General features: G+C 28.2%; 2 protein-coding genes across 3 annotated transcripts in view; one reads left to right on the top strand and one right to left on the bottom strand.

Moving 5' to 3' along the window:
- The first annotated feature begins 994 nt into the window (after positions 1–994).
- Positions 995–22,888, top strand: part of LOC122512727 — a 772,233-nt gene continuing 750,339 nt past the window's right edge. Inside the window, 1 exon segment of the mRNA XM_043628757.1 lies at positions 995–1,678. Within this exon segment, the coding sequence (XP_043484692.1) occupies positions 995–1,678 (684 nt within the window).
- LOC122512728 lies at positions 14,790–18,312 on the bottom strand. Of its 2 annotated transcripts, none has more exons than XM_043628759.1 (10): positions 18,213–18,312; positions 17,116–17,395; positions 16,613–16,944; positions 16,345–16,542; positions 16,113–16,262; positions 15,857–15,979; positions 15,717–15,788; positions 15,401–15,630; positions 15,061–15,229; positions 14,790–14,960 (listed from the first exon to the last, which is right to left on the bottom strand). In XM_043628759.1, exons 6-10 carry the CDS (start codon positions 15,909–15,911, stop codon positions 14,827–14,829), a joined length of 660 nt encoding a protein of 219 aa, XP_043484694.1. In that variant the 5' UTR covers positions 15,912–15,979; positions 16,113–16,262; positions 16,345–16,542; positions 16,613–16,944; positions 17,116–17,395; positions 18,213–18,312; the 3' UTR covers positions 14,790–14,826. The 2 variants fall into 2 exon arrangements, with proteins under 2 accessions (XP_043484694.1, XP_043484695.1); XM_043628760.1 differs by having other exon boundaries at positions 16,113–16,235.

Below are 22,888 nucleotides of genomic sequence, written 5' to 3'. Positions count from 1 at the left end.
TCGTATTTGATTAAATAAATTACTTTGTTTTAATGGTTTAATTTTTGTGATTTTTGTGATTTGCATTTAATAAACCAAGTTTGTCATTGATAAGTATAAGTAATTAATTAATTGTGTAGAATCTTAAAAAATGTTTCCAATTGTTAAATGTGTTTAAGGTTCAACGATGTATGATTTAACTCCAATGTTTAAAAAATTTATGTTTACTATTAAATATAAGTGTGTATTTTTCGGTGTATATTTATTTCAGGATAATTAAAAGAACTAATTAAATAAAATGTGTTTTTAAATATTATTTATATCTAGTATTCGTTAATTTAATTAACTATACAACTAAATCTTTAAAAGTTTCATGACATCACTTTTTATTACAGTTTTATTATGCTGTTGGGAATATAATTTTTAAGCAAAATATTAAAATAGACTTTAAAAATAGAAATTATAAAAATTTAAAAACAGAAAAAAATTACAATAAGGTTAAAGGATTGCCTTTATTTTTAAAGAATTGACTTTACTACATTCTTATCCACAGAGAAACAGAAACTGAATTTTTTTATGTAATTAAGAAAAAAAACTTAAATTAAAGGGAAGGATAAAATGGAAAAGCAAAATTACACGTTACAAATTTTAAAGAAACTGTTATGTTGAATGAAAAAAGAAAAGTAATATAAATAAAGTTGCTCTTGCATCTTGAAACTGATTAGTGTCTTAGTGCAGGCATAAAGTTCAGGAACTAAAATCTAAACCGAAAGGAAGACGGTAGTACTTTCTTTCAATAGCGGAAGAAGAGCTCTCCTCTTCTTCTCAAATGAAAATAAAAGATATCAACATCATCAGTAGCATAAGATAATAAGCAGCAGTTTACTAAATACAATAATAGTGGCGTTATAAAAGCGTCGTCGTAAAGACGTTCTAGACATTGCCAGGGTATATGCACGGAGTATAAATAGTAATTCTCCGGGTGGGGATTGCTCCCTGGTGAAAATAGAAAAGAATGTTTTTGGAATCAAATTAGACTTCGTTGGCAGAATGATGGGGTAATATGGCCGACTTGGCTGAGCGGGTGGATGATCTGATATGCAGTTTTGATTCAACCAGTGAAACAACCATGGACACATTGTCGATGTTAATATTCGGCTGGATGCTGTTTGGACTTGTGGTTTTGTGTGTCGGAAAATACGTGTATAATCGTTTTGTTCTCCAGGAAACGGTGAAAAATAGTGCGACCCCAAAAGAGTTACATTCCACATTACATGTTGGTGAGAGTGTAGTGTTAATTGGTGCTGGTGCAGGAGCTGGTGCAGCTGGTAGATCGTTACCATGTGAGAAATTAACGAAGTCCTCAGGCACCGGTAGTGCAAGTGCAAGTATATCAGGTAGTGGTAGCTGCGGAATCTTTACCTCGGTGTCTTTAGCAAATTCAAATTCCATGGGCTATGTACCACCAACACCGCCAGTCAGAAAAAGACTCACGAGGAAAACTTCTGGTCCACTGATAAGCCCTGCAAGAAGTTCAAGGGCTCTTAATTTGCCAACAGCCACCGGCGCTGATTCTGATGCTGTCAGATGGGTCAACGAGCTTCTTGTCTGGTTGCATGCAGACTTTCAAACCGTCAACGAACTTCTTTCTGCATGGGTTGAGTCTCTTAATGTTTTCACTGCCAACTCTATTGAAGAGGTCAGTTTTAATCCAATTAGTATTATATTTTTAAATTTTTGCGATTCGAAAGCCACATATATTATCTTAAATTATTGTATTTGATTTCTATTATTTATTATTTTCCTTTTCTATCTGGTGTAGTTGATAGTTTTTAAAAATAAATTTCTCTTCTGGAATAATCATTATTTTATATTTAAAATCTTTAAGGGAAATTCATATAAAGTCAATGAAAATTTATTTAAAATTAAACATAAATTAAGATATTATATGAATTTAAAAACTTTTAATCTAACAAGACTTAAATTGTTATAATTATCATCTGTCATAATCATCAAATTTAATTTTATTGTTAAAGATTATTGCCGTCTATTCCGATTATATTTTTTACATAAAGTTTAATTTACCAAAAATTTTTTTTCCGAAGACATTCATCGAATGTTTTTTTACAGAATCCAATTTTCCGAATCTTTAAATTTTCAAAAACATTTGTATCGAATAGAAGGTAGTAAAATATCTGATTTATTCTATACAAATATAATAAAATTTTTTACCTTATACGTAAAGCAAAAAAAAATTTGTTAAAATTAATGAATTTTGTTTTGTATATGTGTTCAAATATTTTACAAAAGTGTTTTATGTATTTGACTAAATACTACTAAACGGATTTGTAAAATACTATGGAATATTATAAATTGTCTTGAAATTTCGATATATATTTGACGAAACATTATATTTTTCGAAATGTTTGAATTTTTCTCCAAGAAATAAGGGTTTTTTGACAGTTAGATAAAAGCAGAATCTATGCTAATAAACGGATTTGTAAAATACTCTGATTTTATTTATTTGGGTTGTAATCTCGATATATACAGGGTGATTGGAAACAACTAACAAAGTCAGAAGTTTCTGAAAGTGAAGAAAATTTTAAGATTGCCTTTTTTGTCTTTTTTCTGAAAATCAAATAGATTATAAATGGGAAGAAATTAAAAAATTAATTAATTCAGCCAATGAGAGAGCTGCCATTTTTTACGGGAGAAATATTATTTTGACAATCAACTTTGTTGCAATGCCAAGTTCAGTCTGTAAAAGTTTTGTTTGCTTATTTATGTGAAAAAACAAAAGCTACATATCTCTAATACAAAAAAGCGTAATAAAAAAGGAAAATTATTTGAAAACGTTGATTTGAGAAACAAAATCAAGATTCATTAATAATAACTAGAAAAAAAATATTGCCAATAAAAACAAAACTTACTATTAGTAAAAAAAATGTATAATTAGAGAAAATTTATTATTTGTTAAATGGTTTAAGCTATTAAAAAATTTGATATTAATTTAAAGTAAAAAGTAAGTAAGGTTAAAAATTGTTTAAATCTATTAACTTGACAAATTATTTTACGGGAATTTTCAAAATACTTTTTTACGGAAATTTAAATCAAAATTCTATTTTTAAGTTTTTCACTTCGAAATACAAATTAAAATTTCGCATTTTACAATTTTTTTAATTTCTCTTCAATTTGCGAAATTGTATAATATTCAGACTATTTTAACTAATATTTTTAATTTTGCATAAAAACCGATGTTTAAATTCAGACACAGGCAATTTTTTGTAATTTTTATACCTATTTACTAACAATTTAAAAATGAACAAATAATACATGAGAAAAGAAATAAAAAAAATTTTTTTTGTTACAATTTCTTTTTTTTAATTGAAAATTATTTATAACAATTAACTGTTAAATAATTTATTTCTATTTAAACAATTTATTGCAATAGAAACCTTAAACAATTTTTTAAAAATGGGAATTAATGAAAACTAATTAGATTCAAAAAATTCACGTAAACTGCTGCCATCAAACGGCGCGATTTTATAATTCAAGAAATTTTAATTTTTTTCTTTCTTTAAGAAATTGTATAACATTAAGAAATTTTTAACAAACATGTTTAAAGATGAAAATGTTTCTCATTTAAAAAGAGTCAATTATACGGGAGGTGGGAGCGAAACGGCGCATTTTTCTTTATTTTAAAATGTTTTTTAATTCCGATTATTCCCAATGGGAAATTGCCAATGGTCACCATTGGATAAATAATGAGCCCATATTGCTAGAGTCTTGGGATGATCACGACTTTGCCAAGCATTGACAGCCAATATTGTATCACTATTGACTCCCAAGCCAAGTGCCGGACTTTGCAAGCCTTGGTTATTCATTAAAATATTTAACGAAAAAATTAATATGATTTTTAATATTCATTTAATTTCACTCTTCTAATAGCTAAAAAAAATTAATCCTGAAATCAATCAGAGGATTGATTTCAGGATCAATATTTTTTAGACTGTCAAAACGAATTTCCCTTAAATAATAAATGACAAAAACGGCCAATATCCGTGGATTAATTTCAGGATCAATTTTTTGTTTGGTCTGTATAAATGAATTTCACATAAATATTCCATTACTGCAAAAGTTAACAACACTTGAGATGGCTCAGTGGCGACCATAACAGACTTGTAAATTTGAAGTCTGCGTTCGACCGGGTCGGTTGAAATTTTTTATTCAGTTTCTTTTTATTAAACTTTGCATTTAATTTTTCAGTGATAAAAATAATTATTTATTACCAAATAATTTGAAGTTATTTTTGTTAAATAATGTCATTAATTATTATTCAATTAATTTTAAATGATTCGTTAATGAACAATTAATTAATAATTAATAATATTAGTTAATTCTATTATTTTGCCATCTTATTATGTTAAAAAATTAATTTCAATAGTTTACTTTTGAATAAATAATTTTTTAATTCTCCATCAACAGCTGCCATGTCGTTACGCTTTTTATCATTACGGTATTGCAACATTAGCCCACGCTTTGCCCATGGTATTCCCACGGTTGACCCACGCTATGACCACAGAATTCCCAAGGTTGACCCACGCTTTGCCCACAGTATTCCCACGGTTAAACCACGCTATGCAACGGTTTATATTATTGTCTCAATTAATTATGTGTTGAGAAGAATTTTTAAAATTTTCGTGTAAGTCTCATAGGCCAACTCACAAAAATCCTTAAGTTACTAGAATTCAACGATTTTTCAGGTTATGATAAAGTAATCTTTGTGAAATAGTGCAAAAACTATTAAATTTTTATTACCAAGTATTATAAATTGAGTAAAAATAAAAATAACTTTTTAAATTGTCGTGTAAGTCTCACAGGCCAGCTTACAAAAATCCTTAAGTTACTAGAATTCAATGAGTTTTCAGGTTAGGATAAAGTAATCTTTGTGGAACAGTGCAAAAACTATTAAATTCTTAATAACAAGTATTTTAAATTGAGAAAATTCTGCAAATAAATTAATTTTTTTTAATTTGCGCGTAAGTCTCACAGGCCAGCTCACAAAAACCTTCCTTTACTAGAATTTAACGATTTTTTAGGTTAGGATAAAGTAATTTTTGTGTAACAGTGCAAAAAAGTATTAAATGTTCAATACCAAGTATTTTAAATTGAGAATATTCTGCAAATAAATTAATTTTTTTTAATTTGCGCGTAAGTCTCACAGGCCAGCTCACAAAAATCCTTATTAGAATAAAACTAGTTACTAGTTACTAGAAACTAGTTATTCTAGAAACTAGTTACTAGAATTCAACGATTTTCTAGGTTAGGATAAAGTAATTTTTGTGTAACAGTGCAAAAAAGTATTGAATGTTAAATACCAAGTATTTTAAATTGAGAGAATTCTGCAAATAAATTATTTATTTTTAATTTGCGCGTAAGTCGCACAGGCCAACTCACAAAAATCCTTAAGTTACAAGAATTCAACGATTTTTCAGGTAAGGATAAAGTAATATTTGTGGAACAGTGCAGAAACTATTGAATTTTCAATACCAAGTATTTTAAATTGAGAAAATTCTGCAAATAAATTAATTCTTTTTAATTTGCGCGTAAGTCTCACAGGCCAGCTCACAAAAACCTTCCTTTACTAGAATTTAACGATTTTTTAGGTTAGGATAAAGTAATTTTTGTGTAACAGTGCAAAAAAGTATTAAATGTTCAATACCAAGTATTTTAAATTGAGAATATTCTGCAAATAAATTAATTTTTTTTAATTTGCGCGTAAGTCTCACAGGCCAGCTCACAAAAATCCTTACTAGAATAAAACTAGTTACTAGTTACTAGAAACTAGTTATTCTAGAAACTAGTTACTAGAATTCAACGATTTTCTAGGTTAGGATAAAGTAATTTTTGTGTAACAGTGCAAAAAAGTATTGAATGTTAAATACCAAGTATTTTAAATTGGGAGAATTCTGCAAATAAATTATTTATTTTTAATTTGCGCGTAAGTCGCACAGGCCAACTCACAAAAATCCTTAAGTTACAAGAATTCAACGATTTTTCAGGTAAGGATAAAGTAATATTTGTGGAACAGTGCAGAAACTATTGAATTTTCAATACCAAGTATTTTAAATTGAGAATATTCTGCAAATAAATTAATTTTTTTTAATTTGCGCAAAGTCTCACAGGCCAGCTTACAAAAATCCTTAAGATACTTGAATTCAACGATTTTTCAGGGTAGGATAAAGTAATCTTTGTGGAACAGAGCAAAACCTATTAAATTTTGAATACCAAGTATTTTAAATTGAGAAAATTCTGCAAATAAATTATTTTTTTTAATTTGCGCGTAAGTCGCACAGACCAACTCACAAAAATCCTTAAGTTACTTGAATTCAACGATTTTTCAGGTTAGAATAAAGTAATTTTTGTGAATCAGTTTAAAAAAGTATTGATTCTTCAATACCAAGTATTTTAAATTGACTAAGTGGTAAAAATAAAAATAATTTTTTAAATTGTCGTGTAAATCTTATAGGCCAGCTTACAAAAATCCTTAATTTACTAGAATTCAACTATTTTTTAGGTTAGGATAAAGTAATTTTTGTGGAACAGTGCAAAAACTATTGAATTCTTAATACCAAGTATTTTTAATTGAGAAAATTCTGCAAATAAATTATTTTTTTTTAATTTGCGCGTAAGTCGCACAGACCAACTCACAAAAATCCTTAAGTTACTTGAATTCAACGATTTTTCAGGTTAGAATAAAGTAATTTTTGTGAATCAGTTTAAAAAAGTATTGATTCTTCAATACCAAGTATTTTAAATTGAGTAAGTGTTAAAATAAAAAATAATTTTTTAATTTGCGCAAAGTCTCACAGGCCAGCTTACAAAAATCCTTAAGATACTTGAATTCAACGATTTTTTAGGTTAGGATAAAGTAATTTTTGTGCAACAGTGAACAAAAGTATTGAATTTTTTTTTATTGTTCTTCATTTCAAACCCTATTTGGAATTTTACATGTATGACAACCCCTTGCTATATTCTCCAATTTTCCCCAGATTCCCAAATACCCCCTATTTGCAGTCCGTAGCCGGCTTCTATTAGAAGTACTCGTATTCACATGGCCCTCTCTAGTACAGCCGATTTATCGACGCCGAGTCTTGGATGTATAAATTCGAAGTCTCGAATATTACACAACCAAGTCCTCGACGTTCAAATCTCCCGCTCAGATTATCTCACGTGCCGGAAAAATCCCAGGCTAATGGGCGCGAACCAAGTACCCTTGGTCCTAAGCGTCCGCCGAGCGAGGCACTTATCCGACTGAGCTAATCTGTCGGTTTAAGTATTGAATTTTTGAATTTTCAATACCAATTATTTTAAATTGAGTAAGTGGTAAAAATAAAAATAATCTTTTAAATTGTCGTGTATGTCTTACAGGCAAGCTTACAAGAATCCTTAAGTTACTAGAATTCAACGATTTTTCAGGTTAGGCTAAAGTAATCTTTATAGAACAGTGCAGAAACTATTGAATTTTCAATACCAAGTATTTTAAATTGAGAATATTCTGCAAATAAATTATTATTGTTAATTTTTGCGTATGTCCTACAGGCCAACTTACAAAAATCCTTAAGTTACTTGAATTCAACGATTTAACAGGTTAGGATAAAGTAATTTTTGTGTAACTGTAAACAAAAGTATGGAATTTTTATTACCAAGTATTTTAAAATGAGTAAGTGGTAAAAATAAAAATAATTTTTTAAATTGTCGTGTAAGTCTCACAGGCCAGCTTAAAAAAATCCTCAAGTTACTAGAATTCAATGAGTTTTCAGGTTAAGATAAAGTAATCTTTGTGTAACAGTGCAAAAAAGTATTGAATTTTCAATACCAAGTATTTTAAATTAAAAGAATTATGCAAATAAATTATTTATTTTTAATTTGAGCGTAAGTCGCACAGGCCAACTTACAAAAATCCTTAAGTTACTTGAATGCAACGATTTTTCAGGTTAGGGTAAAGTAATCTTTGTGGAAAAGTGCAAAAACTATTGAATTTTTATTACCAAGTATTTTAAATTGAGTAAGTGGTAAAAATAAAAATAATTTTTTAAATTAAGAGTAGAGATGATTCTATCACTCAGTCGTATTTTAATAAATAGTGAAAATTAACGATCACTCCGAGTCAAGGATCACTCCTTGACTCGGAGTGATCGTTAATTTTCACTATTTATTAATTTTTTAAATTGTCGTGTAAGTCTCACAGGCCAGCTTACTGAACAGAAATTATTTTGTTTTACGAGTGTTCAAGATGCCTTTTCCCAAAAACTCAAAAAAAAATTAAAACTAACTGCAATTAATTTATATTAAATAAAATTATTGAAATAATATTCCGTTTTTACAGTTTTCTACTTAGGTTGAATTATTCTGATTAAGAATGAACTAGACTGAACAGAAATTATTTTATTTTACGAGTGTTCAAGCTGCCTTTTCCTAAAAACTAAAAAAAATTAAAATTAACTGCAATTAATTTATATTAAATAAAATTATTGAAATAATATTCCGTTTTTACAGTTTTCTACTTAGGTTGAATTATTCTGATCAGGAATAGGCTGGGCTGAACAGAAATTATTTTATTTTACAAGTGTTCAAGCTGCCTTTCCCAAAAAATAAAAAAAAATTAAAATTAACTGCAATTAATTTATATTAAATAAAATTATTGAAATAATATTCCGTTTCTACAGTTTTCTACTTAGATTGAATTATTCTGATCATAAATAGACTGGGCTGAACAGAAATTATTTTATTTTACGAGTGTTCAAGCTGCCTTTTCCTAAAAACTAAGAAATAATTAAAATTAATTTCAATTAATTTAAAAAGGAATAAAATTATTGAGAAATTTTCCGTGTCTACAGTTTTCTTCTTAGATTGAATTATTCTGTTTATGAATGGACTGGGCTGATCAGAAATTATTTTCTTTTACGAGTGTTCAAGCTGCCTTTTCCCAAAACCTCAAAAAAAATTAAAATTAACTGCGATTAACTTATATGAAATAGAATTTTTGAAATAATATTCCGTTTTTACATTTTTCTGCTTAGATTGAATTATTTTGATTAGGAATGGACTAGGCTGAACAGAAAATATTTTATTTTACGAGCTTTCAAGCTGCCTTTCCCTAAAAAATAAATAAAAATTAAAACTAACTGCAATTAATTTAAAAAGGAATAAAATTTTTAAGAAATTTTTCGTGTCTACAGTTTTCTACTTAGATTGAATTATTCTGATCATAAATAGACTGGGCTGAACAGAAATTATTTTATTTTACGAGTGGTCAAGCTGCCTTTTTCTAAAAACTAAGAAAAAATTAAAATTAATTTCAATTAATTTAAAAAGGAATAAAATTATTGAGAAATTTTCCGTGTCTACAGTTTTCTACTTAAATTGAATTATTCTGATCAGGAATGGACTGGGCTGAACAGAAATTATTTTATTTTACGAGTGTTCAAGCTGCCTTTTCCTAAAAACTAAAAAAAATTAAAATTAACTGCAATTAATTTATATTAAATAAAATTATTGAAATAATATTCCGTTTTTACAGTTTTCTACTTAGGTTGAATTATTCTGATCAGGAATAGGCTGGGCTGAACAGAAATTATTTTATTTTACAAGTGTTCAAGCTGCCTTTCCCAAAAAATAAAAAAAAATTAAAATTAACTGCAATTAATTTATATTAAATAAAATTATTGAAATAATATTCCGTTTCTACAGTTTTCTACTTAGATTGAATTATTCTGATCATAAATAGACTGGGCTGAACAGAAATTATTTTATTTTACGAGTGTTCAAGCTGCCTTTTCCTAAAAACTAAGAAATAATTAAAATTAATTTCAATTAATTTAAAAAGGAATAAAATTATTAAGAAATTTTCCGTGTCTACAGTTTTCTTCTTAGATTGAATTATTCTGTTTATGAATGGACTGGGCTGATCAGAAATTATTTTCTTTTACGAGTGTTCAAGCTGCCTTTTCCCAAAACCTCAAAAAAAATTAAAATTAACTGCGATTAACTTATATGAAATAGAATTTTTGAAATAATATTCCGTTTTTACATTTTTCTGCTTAGATTGAATTATTTTGATTAGGAATGGACTAGGCTGAACAGAAAATATTTTATTTTACGAGCTTTCAAGCTGCCTTTCCCTAAAAAATAAATAAAAATTAAAACTAACTGCAATTAATTTAAAAAGGAATAAAATTTTTAAGAAATTTTTCGTGTCTACAGTTTTCTACTTAGATTGAATTATTCTGATCATAAATAGACTGGGCTGAACAGAAATTATTTTATTTTACGAGTGTTCAAGCTGCCTTTTTCTAAAAACTAAGAAAAAATTAAAATTAATTTCAATTAATTTAAAAAGGAATAAAATTATTGAGAAATTTTCCGTGTCTACAGTTTTCTACTTAAATTGAATTATTCTGATCAGGAATGGACTGGGCTGAACAGAAATTATTTTATTTTACGAGTGTTCAAGATGCCTTTTCCCAAAACCTCAAAAAAAATTAAAATTAACTGCGATTAACTTATATGAAATAAAATTATTGAAATAATATTCCGTTTTTACATTTTTCTGCTTAGATTGAATTATTTTGATTAGGAATGGACTAGGCTGAACAGAAAATATTTTATTTTACGAGATTTCAAGCTGCCTTTCCCTAAAAAATAAAAAAAATTAAAACTAACTGCAATTCATTTAAAACGGAATAAAATAATTGAATAATTTCCTGTTTCTACATTTTTCTACTTAGATTGAATTATTCTGATCAGGAATGGACTGGGCTAAACAGGAATTATTTTATTTTACGAGTGTTCAAGCTGCCTTTTCCTAAAAACTAAAAAAAATTAAAATTAACTGCAATTAATTTATATTAAATAAAATTATTGAAATAATATTCCGTTTCTACAGTTTTCTACTTAGATTGAATTATTCTGATCATAAATAGACTGGGCTGAACAGAAATTATTTTATTTTACGAGTGTTCAAGCTGCCTTTTCCTAAAAACTAAGAAATAATTAAAATTAATTTCAATTAATTTAAAAAGGAATAAAATTATTGAGAAATTTTCCGTGTCTACAGTTTTCTTCTTAGATTGAATTATTCTGTTTATGAATGGACTGGGCTGATCAGAAATTATTTTCTTTTACGAGTGTTCAAGCTGCCTTTTCCCAAAACCTCAAAAAAAATTAAAATTAACTGCGATTAACTTATATGAAATAAAATTATTGAAATAATATTCCGTTTTTACATTTTTCTGCTTAGATTGAATTATTTTGATTAGGAATGGACTAGGCTGAACAGAAAATATTTTATTTTACGAGCTTTCAAGCTGCCTTTTCCTAAAAAATAAAAAAAAATTAAAACTAACTGCAATTCATTTAAAACGGAATAAAATAATTAAATAATTTCCTGTTTCTACATTTTTCTACTTAGATTGAATTATTCTGATCAGGAATGGACTGGGCTGAACAGAAATTATTTTATTTTACGAGTGTTCAAGCTGCCTTTTCCTAAAAACTAAAAAAAAATTAAAATTAACTGCAATTAATTTATATTAAATAAAATTATTGAAATAATATTCCGTTTCTACAGTTTTCTACTTAGATTGAATTATTCTGATCATAAATAGACTGGGCTGAACAGAAATTATTTTATTTTACGAGTGTTCAAGCTGCCTTTTCCTAAAAACTAAAAAAAAATTAAAATTAATTTCAATTAATTTAAAAAGGAATAAAATTATTGAGAAATTTTCCGTGTCTACAGTTTTCTTCTTAGATTGAATTATTCTGTTCATGAATGGACTGGGCTGATCAGAAATTATTTTCTTTTACGAGTGTTCAAGCTGCCTTTCCCCAAGAAATAAAAAAAAATTAAAACTAACTGCAATTAGTTTAAAAAGAAATAAAATAATTAAGTAATTTTTCGTTTATACATTTTTCTACTTAGATTGAATTATTCTGATCAGGAATGGGCTGGGCTGAACAGAAATTATTTTATTTCACGAGTGTTCAAGATGCCTTTTCCCAAAAACTCAAAAAAAATTAAAATTAACTGCGATTAATTTATATTAAATAAAATTATTGAAATAATATTTCATTTCTAGAGTTTTCTACTTAGATTGAATTATTTTGATTAGGAATGGACTAGGCTGAACAGAAAATATTTTATTTTACGAGCTTTCAAGCTGCCTTTTCCTAAAAAATAAAAAAAAATTAAAACTAACTGCAATTCATTTAAAACGGAATAAAATAATTGAATAATTTCCTGTTTCTACATTTTTCTACTTAGATTGAATTATTCTGATCAGGAATGGACTGGGCTGAACAGAAATTATTTTATTTTACGAGTGTTCAAGCTGCCTTTTCCTAAAAACTAAAAAAAAATTAAAATTAACTGCAATTAATTTATATTAAATAAAATTATTGAAATAATATTCCGTTTCTACAGTTTTCTACTTAGATTGAATTATTCTGATCATAAATAGACTGGGCTGAACAGAAATTATTTTATTTTACGAGTGTTCAAGCTGCCTTTTCCTAAAAACTAAAAAAAAATTAAAATTAATTTCAATTAATTTAAAAAGGAATAAAATTATTGAGAAATTTTCCGTGTCTACAGTTTTCTTCTTAGATTGAATTATTCTGTTCATGAATGGACTGGGCTGATCAGAAATTATTTTCTTTTACGAGTGTTCAAGCTGCCTTTCCCCAAGAAATAAAAAAAAATTAAAACTAACTGCAATTAGTTTAAAAAGAAATAAAATAATTAAGTAATTTTTCGTTTATACATTTTTCTACTTAGATTGAATTATTCTGATCAGGAATGGGCTGGGCTGAACAGAAATTATTTTATTTCACGAGTGTTCAAGATGCCTTTTCCCAAAAACTCAAAAAAAATTAAAATTAACTGCGATTAATTTATATTAAATAAAATTATTGAAATAATATTTCATTTCTAGAGTTTTCTACTTAGATTGAATTATTCTGATCAGGAATGGACTAGGCTAAACAGAAATTATTTTATTTTACGAGTGTTCAAGCTGCCTTTCCCCAAAAAATAAAAAAAATTAAAATTAACTGCAATTCATTTAAAAAGGAATAAAATAATTGAGTAATTTCCCGTTTCTACATTTTTTTACTTAGATTCAATTATTCTTTTCAGGAATGGACTGGGCTGAACAGAAATTATTTTATTTTACGAGTGTTTAAGCTGCCTTTTTCTAAAAACTAAAAAAAAAATAAAAATTAATTTCAATTAATTTGAAAAGGAATAAAATTATTGATAAATTTTCGGTTTCTACATTTTTCTATTTAGATTGCTTTATTCTGATCACGAATGGACTTGGCTAAACAGAAATTATTTTATTTTACGAGTGTTCAAGATGCCTTTTTTCAAAAACTCAAAAAAATTAAAATTAACTGCAATTAGTTTAAATAGGAATAAAATTATTGAGAAATTTTCCGTGTCTACAGTTTTCTACTTAGATTGAATTATTCTGATCAGGAATGGACTGGGCTGAACAGACATTATTTTATTTTTCGAACGTTTAAGCTGCCTTTTCCCAAAAACTCAAAAAAAATTAAAATTAACTGCAATTAATTTAAAAAGGAATAAAATTATTCACTAATTTTCTGTTTCTACATTTTTCTACATAGATTGAATTATTCTGATCAGGAATGGACTAGGATGAACAGAAATTATTTTATTTTACGAGTGTTCAAGCTGCCTTTTCCAAAAACTAAAAAAAATTAAAATTAACTGCAATTTATTTGTTTTAAATAAAATTATTGAATTAAATTTTCGTTTCTATATGTTTCTATTCAGATTGAATTATTCTCAACCAGAATTCACTAATAAAGTATTTTATTTTACGAGTATTCAAGCTGCGCTTTCCCAAAAACTCAAAGAATTGAAATTAATTGCATTGAATTTATAATTAAATTAAATTATTAAGTTAAATTTCCGTTTCTATATTTTTCTACTCAGATTGAATTATTCTTAACAAGAACTTTGTTCGCACATTTTGAGCATATTTTTTGGAAAAAAAATGTTGATCTTAACTATAGGCTCATATGTAAAACACTTTTTGTATCTTATAGGCTTTAGTACAACTAACATTTTTAACTTATCTTATAATTTATAAGTATATCTATGACTAAACATCTTATTGCGCCAGGAACATCTTTATTTAATAAACTTTAAAAAACTTTATTCATGTTTAATAATTGAATACTTTTGAAGAATGGTTTATTCATAAAGAATTAAATTCTTGACAAGAATTTTATTCATATGAAAACGAGTAATTTAATTATTTCATAAAAATGTAATTGAAATTGTGTTTAAATTAGTGATTTCTTTTTATTAAAATATTTTAAAATAATGGAATTCTAAAAATAATTAAATTTTGTCGAAAAATTTTGTATTTATAAAGATAATTGAAATTTTTACAATTGTTTTTAGATTTTTTGAAAATAATTGAATTTTTTATAAGAATTTTATAAACATTCCCGTGTAGAAAAGTCGCTTGGGTTCCAAGGTGGCCCAGACTGGGTTCCCCAATGTCTAAACTGGGCAACCCAGACAACGCCCAAACTGGGTTTGTAACGCTAATCCCAATTAATTCCCAAGATTGGGAAATCCCAGCTGGGGCCAGATTATGGTTTCCCACTGTTAGTTTAAATATACTTATATATCATAAAAAATCTAGGCTTTTAATTTAAGTATGAAAACGTTTATTTTTTATTTTAAATACAATATTTCTGGTTTTCTTTAAAAATGAATTAGTTATTAATTTAGTAATAGAAATACTATAACAATAAGCGTTCTTTTCGTCCACCTTCGCAATCTCTTGCTCCACTAATTACTGACCCAAGTGCATCTATCACAGATTTTTCTAAACCTTTATCTTTATCATCACCGCCATGTGTTTGAACAACAGCATCTGATTAGAAAATAACAAATTATAAAATGAAATTGAATTATAACTAAATTAAAAAAATTAGATTATATTATTTTTTCAAATAATATAAAATTTTACATACCCACTATACATTTGTGTATTCCATATTTGTTTAAAACAAATTTGTTCCCTTGCTGTTTAACGTTCGTGAATTTTAAGAGCAGCTCCTTTGACATATATTTTTTCATGATATTCAGGACGCTCATTGAGATGCTTAGTTCCTTATCAATAAGGAAATATAAAGAGGACATCTGAAAATAATTTTAATTTTAGTTTTGCAACTAAATATTGAAAAATAATGGTTTTTATGATTTAATAAAAAAAAGTTCAGAATGTAAAGAATTTATAATAATTTCTCAATTTATAATCAAAATTATTATTTATTATTATAAACATTTTAATATATTTATAAAAATACTTACAAAATCATCGCAAAACTGTTGTTCTTGCAATTTTGTATTGAACTCATCAAATTCTTCCATATTCGTAAATGGTAAATTTAAACTATTATTTACAACAAATCCTTTGGCTTTAGATAAGCCATTTTTTAATATCAGGGATTGAATCAATCCTAGCGTCGAATCTTGCTTAGAGCATATTTCCTCAACCTGAACGCTTAGGCCCTTTATTGCAGCCAATAGCAGACACGTATCTGTAAAAACATATGAAATTAATATTTAAATGAAGTAAAGTTTTATAGAAATATCACAATTATAATATATTTTATTGATAGTTCACCTGAAGAAACAGATTTCGATTTATGTTTCCCCTTCGTTTTAATCGTCTCGCTGTCCATATTTCCAAGAACTTCTGTAAATTAAAATTTAAAAATATTTGATATTATAGTGAACAATTTATTAGAAAATTTAAACACCAACCATTATTAAAATCATATCTTTGTTTAATAGATTTCTTATGCGGTTTTAATTTCATTCTCGTAGTTTGAGAATTTAATGACTCATTTTGAATGAATTCATCGTCGAATTCTTCAATCGTTCCATCTGAAATTAGTGAATTTAGTTTAACAAAAATAAAAAAGTAGAAATTTATTTATTTTATTTATTAATTTATTGCTTATTTTTAATTTTTCAAAATTATTTAGTAGAATAAATAATGAAAATTCTTGTCACGAACCTTTACTAAAATGGTCCTGACATTTATCAGAATCCTTATATTTTTGCGGTGTTTTTTCAACGGACGAAAAACTTTTATTTAAATTATCAAAACTTTCATCAGCAGAATTTTGATATGGATAATCTTTAACGAAATTTCTATTTATTTCATCTATATATTATTAATAACAATTTATTAACGATAAATAAAAAAATTTACAGTAAAATAAATTATAAGAATTGAAAATACGAACCATTTAAATTATTATTTTGTTTTAGAAGTACGTCAAACTTGTTTATTTTAACCTTTTCGATTCTAGTGATGACAGGTTTCTCTCCATATGGACTATTTCTAACTAAATTATTATTGCAATTATCTTTCCTATTTTTGTTGTCAGTTTTAGTTCTAATTGATATTTTCGTATCTGGTGATGAAGCACTTGTAGTCGACACTAAAATTAAAAGAAATTAATTGGAAATATGTCGAAAAACTTTTCAAATGTTATTTACAATCATAATTACCTTTCTCTGGTTTTAAATCGTCTTTTTTATTTTTCGACCTTCCGGTTTTTGGTTTTTAGATTTTTTCGTTTTGTGTGTTCTTATTTTTTTTCGACTTACTAAATCTTTGATCTCATTTTGTATAGAGGAACAGTCTGAAGATGAAGATGTAAAATGATCTAACGCCTCTGGTAACTGAAGATTTAGCAAACTACTTTCTTTAGCCACTTCTCTAACTTGTTTTTTAATATATTCAGCTTTTTGTCCTGAACCGAATTCGGAATCGGTTGTGTAGATGGTTTTATAATCATTTTTTAATTTATCCAACTTTTGTTTAGCTTCTTCATAAGTCTCTACAAAATAATATATTTAATAAAATAATTTAAAAAGTATTTGTATAAGTCTATTAATTTTTGTTAGAGGATTGTTTAGAACATTTTAAAAAAATTTTAATTTCAGAATATAGAAATTTTTTATTAAATATAATAATTATTGAAGTTAATTATATTAATTAATATACATACTGCCTTCTCCAACAAAATCAATATGATAGTTTGACCAGTCTTCTAATGGGGGAGATTTTGTTTCAACAAGGTGGTGAAAAAAAGTAGACTTGTCCTCCTTGTAGGGGGGTGGCATAAATTTAGTGAGATAATGCCCTCTTCTCTTATCATAGGTGATCCATAAAAGAGGTACGATGTCCGTTTGCCTCCTCCTACTTTTTGGTCCGCGAGAAATAAATTCGACTATTTGAAAATCGTAGACCTTGTCTGAGTAATTTCTAGTGTTATTCTCCATAATTGACTATAAAATAATAGAAATTTGTTAAAATATTTGTCTAAAATAAATTGAAAAATATGAAGATAAATAGAAAAACAAAGAGACTCTCTAGCGAAAATAATAATGTCAGTACATTATTAAGTTCGCTAGCTAAATGAATAAAAAGTTTAGGCTGTTAGTATTATCCATTTTTTAAGGTTGTTCAACAATGTGCCAACAAACTACAATTTTCTTTTATAGAATCTTAAAACTATATATTTTGATTCAACATATATTGTTAAACAATAAATATTTAATTTTATGTGTATCTATATATTTCATTTTGATAAGGCTGCGCCTACAACAGAAAAAATAATGTATAGAAAATTGTGTAATGTATAGTGTAATTGCCCCTGACAGTTGTCAATGCCAAAAACAATACACATTACACGACAAATTACACATTATTTTTTTCTATTGTAGACGCAGCCTAAATGATTATGAATAAAATATTGTTTTAAAAATTCAACAAACAGAAATGTGGAAAATATTTCACAGAAAAATAAGCAATTGTTTTGAGGTTATGTACATGGTTTTAATATCCTTGTCTAGCGAACTAAGCAGCCGAAATTCCTAATTTACTCTTACAGAGGACTAAATAATATAAACACCTCTGAATTAATAACATCATAATATAAACTGCGTTTTTAAAACATTCTTAGAATAAAATTATTTAAACATCGCTTGGTTAGATACACATGGAAACGCAGAGCTTTCTATCGCAATTACAAGATTAAAATGAATGAAATCTAGATTCAAAACTTCTTGTTTGGAACATAAATATTATTTATGTTATACCTACCTTTGTTTGAAAGCCAAAAACATCAAAAATAAAATGAAATCGGTAAAAATTAAAATCTTTAGCACACACAACCACATGGGAACAGACTGGAGCAGACGGAATTTAGACGGAAGCAGAAAATGCTATGTTCTGCTAAAGGGTGACGACAACACTCTTCGTTAACCAATCAGAAGTGGTCACGTGATAACGTTCGCTAAAGGCGCGCTTTTTTTTAACTTTTAAAATTAATAAATTGAATTATAAATAAATTATATAATACTTTACACTGAATAACAAGACCTTATAACATATCATTTTAATTCACATGATATTCACATGAATTTTGACATAACGATAAAATAATTATGCGTTTCGTTATAAAGTGATATTCATAATATTGTTTTTTTTCTACAATTGAATTTTAATTGCATGATTTAATAAAATTTAAAAAAATAAAATAGAATTATATTTTATTTTAAATAAATAATTATTATTTAAATTCAACAAAATAAGAAATTTTATCTCAATAATAACTTTAAAACTATATTCTTATTTCTTATTAATCATAACACAGCCCCACGAAAAAAAGTGTCGTGCGCGTCAGACCAGACTAGTCATTTCCTATGTATTTTGACGCGCTGAACACGAATCCGAAGTCCGTTTTGCTCCATCACGTCAGGATTTTTTTCTAACCTCAAAAAATCTGTCGGATTTTGAGAGGTAGGCTATTTTTTCTTAAATTAATGGATTTACTTCAAACTTGGTAACTAGGGGTTTTTTGGGTCGCTGATGACAAATTTGAAGTTAGATTTTCAAAATTCAAAATGGCGGCTCCAATATGGCGGACGAATTTTTTAAAAGTTAATGGATTTACTTCAAACTTGGTAACTAGGGGTTTTTTGGGTCGCTGATTACGAATTTAAAGTTAGATTTTCAAAATTCAAAATGGCGGATCCAATATGGCGGACGAATTTTTTAAAAGTTAATGGATTTACTTCAAACTTGGTAACTAGGGGTTTTTTGGGTCGCTGATTACGAATCTGAAGTTAGATTTTCAAAACTCGAAATGGAAATTCTTATATACATAAGTAAGGTATTCACGTCCTTTCATGGTAGCGCACTCTTTTGTCCTCAAAGGATCTGTGTAATGGTTTTCGTTTCAAATTGGTGCCTCCAGGTACAATATCCCTTTTCAGCATCCAACAGTAGTCAGACATCATATTTACATCCCATCTTCCTTGATAACGACGCTCAAATTATTTAAGATCTTGATGGAATCGTTCTCCTTGTTCTTCACTGTAATCTCCCAAATTTTCAGGGAATCGATCCCGATGCGAGTCTAAGTAATGCATCTTTATGCTCATTAAGCATCCTAACTTAACAAAATTTTTAATCATATCACTAACTATTTGCTCCCAATTTTCACTCTTGTGATTACCCAGAAAATTTTCGACAACTGCTTTGAAACTAAGCCATGCGGCTTTCTCCTTTTTATTCATCTTGGTGATAAATTGCTCATCTTTTAACAATTTGCGAATTTGTGGTCCGTCAAAAACCCCTTCTTTTAGTTTCGCTTCAGATTTTTCTGGAAACTTTTGTTCCAGGTATTTAAAACAGTTTCCTTCTTTATCTAAGGATTTGACAAATTGTTTCATTCCTCCTAGTTTCGTGTGTAAGGATGGAATTATCACCTTTGAAGGGTCGATTAGAGGATTTTCTATTATATTTTTTGAACCTGGTTCGAAAGAATTTCTTTTTGGCCATTGTTTTTTAATGTAGTGATTTGCTCGATCTCTACTGTCCCACAAACACAGGAAACATGGTGTTTTTGTAAAACCTGATTGTTGTCCAAGTAGTATGCTTAAAATCTTAAAATCTCCACAAATTTGCCAGTTGTGTTCTCGGTATCTAATTTTATCCAAAACTAGTTTCATATATTCATAGTTTTCTTTCATTTCCGTTGAATGCGCTATTGGAATTGGAGCATAAATATTAGTATTATGTAGTAGTACTACTTTTAAACTTCTTTTCGAAGAGTCAATAAATAGTCTCCAATTTTCATCTTTGTATATATTTGTTTTTAATTTATTCATGAGTCCGACAACATCTGAGCAATATACCAACGACGGATTTTCATCTTTTGTAAAATATTGTCGGAATTCTTTTTCTCTGTCTCGATAAAAGCTAGCTGTTGTGCCTTTTGATAACAAGTTTTTCTTCTTCAACACTGATGCTAGGTGTTCTGCACAATCCTTCGGCAATTTTAAATCTCTAATGAGATTGCTAAGTTCTTCTTGGTTAAACGTTTGTCGAATCTTTATCTCCTGTTTATCATACGGAAGGTAATAGTCGTCCTCATCATCGGTTCTCATGTCTTTATTTTCAAAATCTAGAACATCTTCAGTTGAACTGTCAATTTCCAAGGTTTTGGGAGAAGAAGGTGGATTGCATGAAATTTCTGGTTTTTTTACAGTGGGGACATTAGCATACAATATGTTCTTTTAATTTTTGTTATTATATCCTTGCACATTGGTGTTGCAAAAATAACAATCTTTTTGATTTAATGGGTTTTCCCACAAAGTTGGCTTTATAAACTTTAGTTTATCCTCTTTTTTATGATTCCAACGAGTTAACATTGTGTAACAGGAACTGCAAATTTTGTGTGGAACAAAATTTTTATCCTGATTGGTTATCTCAAGATCAAAATAATCTTTGTAGATCTGTTTGATATTTTCATTTATTGATTTACGATTTTTGGGGACATCGAATTGTCCACATATGTAACAAAATGCATCTGCATTGCTGTCGCATAAGTGTTCCGACGTTGTTACTGCAAAATTAAGTTTTTAAGCCTTTGGAGTTTTATTATTGTTTTGATTTTGAGAAGCCATGATTTATGTGAAAACCTGCACATTAGGGATCCTGGCCCGATCGCAGGTGAGTCCGCCGTCCTAGGGGTGATAACCCTCATACCTCCCCAGGTCTAAGTATGAGAGCTTTTCGACTTTGACGAGGACAAAGTCAACTCGTCGTCGGACACACTACTGCATCATCCTCACACCCTAACGTCCCCCTGCAGGGCAGCGCGCCTACGCTGGCTTCGTTACTTCGATAAACAGGAAGCGAATCATTCTACACATCCCCTTTCGGGGCAGTTGTCATCGCCTACTACATTTATCGAAGCAGCAGGATTAGTATTGTGCTGAAACACAATAAAAGTGCAAAGCGTACAAGGTAAACAATGTATTTTTAAGGAATAAGATAGTGACCAATGGTCCTTAATTACAGTACAAATCTTACACTTTGAAAAGGGATCATATACGGCCCTTTTTAGAGACAGCAAACGCACTTCCATCGGATAACCTCTGCATCAACTGCACTGGAAGTGAGACAAGCGGTGCACAGACATTTTTTCCGTGCAGGGGGTTCAAAATGTGAAAGTCTGACTATAGATTCGTAATCAGTGACCCAAAAAACCCCTAGATACCAACTTCGAAGTAAATCCATCAATAGTTAAAAAATTCGTCCCCCATATTGGAGCCAACATTTTAAATTTTGAAAATCTAACTTCAAATTCGTAATCAGCGACCCAAAAAACCCCTAGATACCAAGTTTGAAGCAAATCTATCAATTTTTAAAAAATTCGTCCGCCATATTGGATCCGCCATTTTGAATTTTGAAAATCTAACTTCAAAAAAAAAAAAAAACCCTAGATACCAAGTTTGAAGTAAATCCATTAATTTAAGAAAAAATAGCCTACCTCTCAAAATCCGACAGATTTTTTGAGGTTAGAAAAAAATCCTGACGTGATGGAGCAAAACGGACTTCGGATTCGTGTTCAGCGCGTCAAAATACATAGGAAATGACTAGTCTGGTCTGCCGCGCACGACACTTTTTTTTGGGGGGCTGTGTTATTATTTAGACTTAAATGAAGGCTGGGCTGCTTTTTTTGTCTGTGGCCAATGGGCTCACTGCAGTTATGCATAAAGATGAAGATGCAACCTTTACTTGTGAAATTTGTCGACAGAAATAGGTTGTTTCTTTTAGTAACCCATCTTGCCCCCTGGTGGGGCAAGATGGGGTGATTTGCAATTTTTTCTATATTATTAATTATAAGCTATTTAAGAATCAGATGGCCTTTGTACGCTTTTATTACGAAAGACTGATTTCAAAGATGATTTAAAAAAATAATAATAAAGTATATATTACATAATTTTCCTTTTTTGCGCTTTAAACCTTAAGTACCCCGTCTTGCCCCACTCTCCCCTATTAGAAGGAAGAAAAAAGAACAATATTTATGAAATTTAGTACCTTGTTACAATATTATATTAGAACGGATCTCGCTTTTAACACCTTTAATACAAAATCTATTAAAATTCTCAGTTTTTTACTATCATTTGAAATCAACAGATCCATCCATGTAAGCCCATCGGAGATAATTGAATTTTTGTTTTCAAATATAGAATTTCTTATTCCCATATATGCTGGGCACTCAACTAAAATATAAACAATAGTTTCTTTTACATTTGTATTACAGATTGGACAGTTGAGTGTGGGATCTATTAAAAATCTTTTTTTTTGTATTTTATGACCTGACGCCTGGTTAGCGATAATCATATTTGACATATTAGTCGAGTTATATACATCGGGAGACCTGAGTTTAGATAATAGAGTGTTTTTTCTCCGATCGGCAGACA

Source organism: Leptopilina heterotoma, unplaced genomic scaffold (genome assembly GCF_015476425.1).
Source record: "Leptopilina heterotoma isolate Lh14 unplaced genomic scaffold, ASM1547642v1 Lhet_125, whole genome shotgun sequence".
NCBI classification, from domain to species: Eukaryota; Metazoa; Arthropoda; class Insecta; order Hymenoptera; family Figitidae; genus Leptopilina; species Leptopilina heterotoma.
The sequence above is the reverse complement of the archived record's forward strand: the minus strand, read 5'-3'. Positions and strand labels throughout refer to the sequence as shown.

What these genes read in the sequence shown, in the direction of transcription:
- LOC122512728 (XM_043628759.1), bottom strand. Translation starts at nt 15,911, where the DNA reads ATGAAATTAAAACCGCATAAGAAATCTATTAAACAAAGATATGATTTT. An exon ending in ATCGAAATCTGTTTCTTCAG is followed by an intron (nt 15,631 to 15,716) that starts GTGAACTATCAA and finishes ATGTTTTTACAG; the next exon opens with ATACGTGTCTGCTATTGGCT. An exon ending in AATACACAAATGTATAGTGG is followed by an intron (nt 14,961 to 15,060) that starts GTATGTAAAATT and finishes TTTTCTAATCAG; the next exon opens with ATGCTGTTGTTCAAACACAT.